Source organism: Spermophilus citellus (genome assembly GCF_964194105.1).
Source record: "Spermophilus citellus genome assembly, chromosome: 10".
Lineage (NCBI taxonomy): Eukaryota > Metazoa > Chordata > Mammalia > Rodentia > Sciuridae > Spermophilus > Spermophilus citellus.
This window is the reverse complement of record NC_138197.1, coordinates 118319044-118325310: the sequence shown is the minus strand read 5'-3', so window position 1 is coordinate 118325310 and position 6267 is coordinate 118319044. Positions and strand designations below refer to the sequence as shown.

Genomic DNA, 6267 nt, shown 5'->3' with positions numbered 1-6267 from the left:
TGAATTCCCAGTACCTCATATATATTATTAGATGCACAATAAACATTTGTTGAATGAATAAAGGTGTAAAGATTTATAAGACACAATTCCTTTCATTTCCCCACTGGGGAGACAAAACAAAACAATTATACCTTATTATCTAGATTAATCTTCATAGTTTCCCCTGCTGAGCCGTGCTATTCAACAGAACTTCCTGCAATGAAGAAAATATTCTGTATCTACACTGCCCAAAATGGTAGACTCCAGCCACATGTGGCAACTGAGTGTTTGAAACGTGACAAGTGCAACTACACCACACTACTTCATTGCCATCTTACTCTACACTGCTTAGATTAGTTTTAATTTTTAACATTCACTTAGAAATTTCTTGGAGTTTGAAGTAGAGAATGGGAGTCCTAATATTTGTTTTGCCAATAACAGTACCCCCAAAATGTATACAACCAAAAGAAACCCTGGAAAGACGATCACTATGTTATTTGCATGGAAATTTCACTTTTCTAAGTCATATTTAAAGAAAGAGTAGAAGAGACTTTACCATCTAAAGCTATATAAAAAGCTAGTCACATTGAAGTATGCAATATTAAGTTATAATTACAAAATCAAACATTTAGAATAAAAATAATAGAAATATATTCATAATAGTGTTAATAAGGACACCACTTTTTATCCCAAGTAGTGCTATACTGTTAACAGGAACGTTACACTGCAGGATATTCATTCAATTACTCCATGTACATTTATTGAGTGTTTACTATATGCCAAACATTTTATAGCGTTAGAAACACAGTAATGGAAAGAGAGAAAATTCTTGTCTTCATGGAGCCTTTACTTTGGTAGATAGAAACAACATCAACAACAACAGGAAAAAAACAAACAAAAAAAAAACCCAAAACAAAACAAAAACAAAAAACAAACCCCAAAACAAAGATATAAGTAAAATACACAGAATGTCAGGTAATAATAAGTCCTATGGAGAAGAATAAATCAGGGGAGTGGATAAGGATGCACAGTGAAAGAAAGGACTGGCCAGGGAAGGCCTCACTAAAATGATGATATCTGAGACAAGACTTAGAGGTAAAGAGGAGAGCCAGACTTGAGTTTCAGACAAGGAAACAGCAAAATCAAGGAGTCTGTGTGTCCAAGGAACAGCAAACAGGCCAGTGTACCTGCTGCTGAGAAGGAAGTAGACAAGTAGAAAAGAGGTCAGAGCCGCCACCAGATTGAGAAGAGGCTTGGAGACTACTGCAAGGACCTTAATGTAATCCTAAGAATAATGGGAACCTTTTGGACAGTTTTTAATGGGAAGTGAGAAGATACACTCACATTTTCAAAGGCCCACTCTGGTTGCTAAATTTAAAAAGAGACTGTTAAAGGTGAGTGGCAGTGGGGAGAAGAAAAGGAAAAAACAGAAAAAGTTCTCCTGCCCTCAATTAGCTTGCTTTCTAATTTGACATCCCATAACCAGAGCTGATACTATTCAATCTTACAAGGACTTTTCTTAATTCAGGTATTTAATTATACAACATTATGACTTCTGAAAAGTCAATCTCATTGACATCTGCAACAACCAGAAACAATTGCTGGACTTATATCAAGTATAACCTGCCTCAAGCAAAATGAGAAAGAGAAAAGGAGGTGCTATTTCTACTTAAAAATCTCTTAAAAAGGAGGGGATATCCCCAAAATCTGTCCTAGTAATTCAGGTTTCACAAAAAGGTATTGAGACTAATAAACTACTCTGTTACCAAAAGGAGGTCAACTTAACACAGGCTATAAAGATTCAAGATTTCTCTTCTGTGATTCACATGTCACCCACAAACCTCTGATTTTCCCGGAAATGTTAAGGGCCAAGAGAAATCTCACAGCAATTATTTCAAAACAGCAGAACTACTTAAGAGAGGCCACATTTGAGTTGAATAAGAGCACAGGATCCTAGGAAAAGAATGTCAAATTGAACCTCACCTCTATCACGTGCTAGATGTATGACCTTGAACAAATGATTTAGTCTCTACCTCATAGGTCCGTGCTAAAAAGTTGGCTAACGGGGCGGGCTCCGGAGGCCGGTGGCGCGCACGCGCCCTACTACCACCGCTGTCACTGCAGTGAGAGGAGCTGAAGCGATGGCCGGGTCCGCGTGGATCTCCAAGGTCTCTCGGCTGCTGGGTGCATTCCACAATCCAAAACAGGTGACCAGAGGTTTTGCTGGTGGTGTTCAGACAGTAACTTTAATTCCAGGAGATGGAATTGGCCCAGAAGTTTCAGCTGCAGTTATGAAGATTTTTGATGCTGCCAAAGCACCTATTCAGTGGAAGGAGCGGAATGTCACTGCCATTCAAGGACCTGGAGGAAAGTGGATGATACCTCCAGAAGCCAAAGAGTCAATGGACAAGAACAAGATGGGATTGAAAGGCCCTTTGAAGACCCCAATAGCAGCCGGTCACCCATCTATGAATTTATTGCTGCGTAAAACATTTGACCTTTATGCCAACGTCCGACCATGTGTCTCAACTGAAGGGTATAAATCTCCTTACACTGATGTAAATATTGTCACCATTCGAGAGAACACAGAAGGAGAGTACAGTGGAATTGAGCATGTGATTGTTGACGGAGTTGTGCAAAGCATCAAGCTCATCACTGAGGAGGCAAGCAAGCACATTGCTGAATTTGCCTTTGAGTATGCCCAGAACAATCACCGGAGCAATGTCACAGCTGTGCACAAAGCCAACATCATGCGAATGTCAGATGGGCTTTGTCTGCAGAAATGCAGGGAAGTTGCAGAAAACTGTAAAGACATTAAATTTAATGAGATGTACCTTGATACAGTATGTTTGAATATGGTACAAGACCCATCCAAATTTGATGTTCTTGTTATGCCAAATTTATACGGAGATATCCTTAGTGACCTATGTGCGGGACTGATTGGAGGTCTTGGTGTGACCCCAAGTGGCAACATTGGAGCCAACGGGGTCACCATCTTTGAGTCGGTTCATGGGACTGCCCCAGACATTGCAGGCAAGGACATGGCCAATCCCACAGCCCTGCTGCTCAGTGCCGTGATGATGTTACGCCACATGGGACTTTTTGACCATGCTCCAAGAATTGAGGCTGCGTGTTTTGCTACAATTAAGGATGGAAATAGTTTAACTAAAGATTTGGGAGGCAATGCAAAATGCTCAGACTTCACAGAAGAAATCTGTCGCCAGGTAAAAGATTTAAATTAATGCCTCTACAGATGGCACTAGCTGCAGTCACTCCCAAGGGACACCACCACATAAACCTCTCTCTAGAATACCTGCTATTATATGTGCATTTGGTTTGCTTGTTCCTTGACAGAGTACATTTTAGATCTGACCTTTTCTTAGGAAAGTCTGTGCAAAGGATGCAGGTGTGATGTCCCTAGGCCTGTTTTCAAAGGACTTTTTCCAAGTATTTCTTTTATTTATTAAATGTCTATCTGATAAACCTTTTTTGTAAACTGTACGTGGACTGTATCATTTGCCATTGTTAACCATTTTACACTTCAGTTAAAATAATTTTTCTTCAACTGTAAATATTATGATACAGATTAATAAGAGAAAACATCTAACTTTTTAAACAAAAGTTCTATTTTCTTTGGTATATGAAAATAAACTGGGATATTGGCATAATAGCACAAGATGACATAAAACTAAATGGGCATAAGAGAAACTTCTTGGGAAAGTTCATATCAAAAATAGTGAAATAATATATTCCTTGATGGTATGGAAAATAACAGATTTGTCCTTTACATGAATTAATATGAATAAAAATTTTAGATCCAAGAAATATATAATGAGCAATGTAATTTTGTTAATAAGATATATAATATATTGGGTTCAAATCCAAAACTGCATTGTGTATTCAATTATTTTGTTAATCTTAAAATTTAATATTCTTTGCAAGAGCTCTTAGTGAAGCAAAGTAATTCTATTTCACTGGACACATCATATGTATCATGAATTGTCACAGCCTATGAGCCCCTGTACTGACACCCTGAGTTCAGGCCAAGGAGCTAACCATTGTGCACACTTACTCTTGCATGTCACTGTCTGGAAACAGACTGTACTCCAACTGGTACTGCCCAGGTGACACTGCTTAGTGGCCTGATCACTTTTTTGGCTGCAGTTAAGGAACTTGGGATGTTGGCTCTTGATTTTGCATTTCAGTGGCTTCCCCTTCGCCTCCCTCTAAGCACCAAATCACTGCCCTCTGCCATAACAGCACCAGTAAAAGATGCCATTGCAGAGACAGGAGCTGACAGCTCGAGCTGATTGACAGAATCATGCCATAATGGGTCCTGGGCTTATCCGCTTATGACCTTCAGGCATCTTCTTTCCCCAGCCCCCTTTCTTCTGCTACAGCATGAATAGTTACCCTTTGGCCCCATACCAAATGCAACTCATGTCCTCCCTTGGCTCTTGTGTAAATTTGCAAACCCGTGGCTTTGCATAATGTACCCAGGTCACAAGGGTATTTCTTAACAACAAATATCCCTGTCTGGGTCAGTTTTTAAGCTTGTAACCAGACTTATAATCTTATGTGTATTTTACTTTGTTTTAAGCTGCCGCTTCCTCTGTTTTATTGGAATGTGCTAATAATCAGTGGCTCTTGGGTTCACAGTAATAAAGAATTCCAAAACCAATTGGAAAAAAAAAAGTTGGCTAAGGCATGTGGTGTGCTTAGGGGAAGCCTGGCACGTAGGAAATGCTCACTAGGTGTTGCTTTAAACGTGTGATAACATTATTGACCCCTTAGATCCCAGGAGCTATCCTGAGTGCTTACACATCAATCCTGACAATCTTCTGAAATAGGTGTTTTTGGTATCTGTGTTTTGCAGGAGAGGAAATAAGCACAGAGGGGTGAAGTAGCATGTTCATGTACATGTGTAAGTGGCAAATCTGAGTTTTAAACCCAGATGCACTGGCTCCCTAGCTCTTGCTCTTAAATGATGCTGTTTTCTGTCTCTCACATGCTAGAGTTGATCATATCCATTTATACATGTGGAAGGCCTCCAATATGCCCCTCCCCAGAAGAATTCACTTTGAATCCCTGAAACCTGTCAGAGTATTACCTTATTTGGAAAATGGAACTAAGGATCGAGATAAGGAAACAGTTCTGGATTATCCTAGTGGGCCCTCAATGGCACCACATGAATTTAAAAGAGAGAAAACAGAGGGATATTAGGGGCAGAAATGGAGAAGACCATTAAAGAGAGAGCAGAAGACGATGTAGCCATAAACCAATAAATGCCAAAGGTCACCAGAAGCTGGAAGAAATGAAGAAAGACTCCCCTAAAGCCTCAACTGGGAGAACAACCCTGTCCACACATCGGTTTTAGTTTTCTGGCTTCCAGAATGATAAAATTTCTTTGCTATAAGCTACCAAGTTTGAGGTAATTTGTTATAGCAGACCTAAGAAATTAATAAACACTTCATCCTACTCTAGAACCTTGTGACCTCTGTTCTCTTGGTTAAAAAAAAACTTGTTCATACATTTATCACGAATTTATTGAAAGTTTAGCATGTGTCCAGCTGTTCTTGGTATAGGGGAGAGAAGAGTAAACAAAGTTCCTGCCCCCAGGGACATTTGGAGAGATGGACGATACACATGTAAACAAATTAGATAAACTTGGAAGCATAGTGAAGAAAATAAAGAATGAGAGGAATAGGGAATGACCGGGAAGGGGGCTTCTTTAGCTCGTGGAACAAAGGAAGCTCTCTCAGGTGCTCGAAAGCTGAGTCTCATGATGATGAGCAGCAAATGTTCAGATGAATAATGAGAGGAAGATGCTCCTGACAGAAGGCACAGCAGAGAAGAGATATTCAGCCAAAAATGACCCTGGCATGTCACCTGCACAGAAAGGTCAAGACACCTAGAGAGGCAAGAAAGAGGGAGAGTAGTAAGAAATATATTTAGTAAGGAAGGCCTGGGCCAGGCCATGTAGGACATTTCTATCAATGATCCATTGCTACAATAATACTTCATGAGTATTACTCTATAATTTTTCCTTCTTGTAACAAACATACTCAAAATTTCAGAAGGCACACAACAAAAATGTTTATGACTTATGCTTCCGAGGTCAGCCGGGAGCCAGCTATACAGCTCTGCTGACCTTGACTGGACTTGCTCTAATATCTGATGATTAACAGGATGGCCACTGGCTGAGGATGGCCTCAACTATGGCTGCTGGCATCACATGGCTCTCTTTCATGTAGCTCTGTCCAGCAGGCTAGAAGAAAAATGTTGTCA

At 40.0% G+C, this 6267-nt stretch overlaps 1 protein-coding gene across 1 annotated transcript; it reads left to right on the top strand.

The window, feature by feature from the left end:
* The first annotated feature begins 2049 nt into the window (after positions 1 to 2049).
* On the top strand, positions 2050 to 4660 carry LOC308657905 (isocitrate dehydrogenase [NAD] subunit alpha, mitochondrial-like). The gene has a single exon (XM_081310155.1). The coding sequence runs from the start codon at positions 2121 to 2123 to the stop codon at positions 3219 to 3221; it is 1101 nt and encodes a 366-aa protein (XP_081166281.1). The 5' UTR covers positions 2050 to 2120; the 3' UTR covers positions 3222 to 4660.
* Positions 4661 to 6267: the final 1607 nt, after the last annotated feature.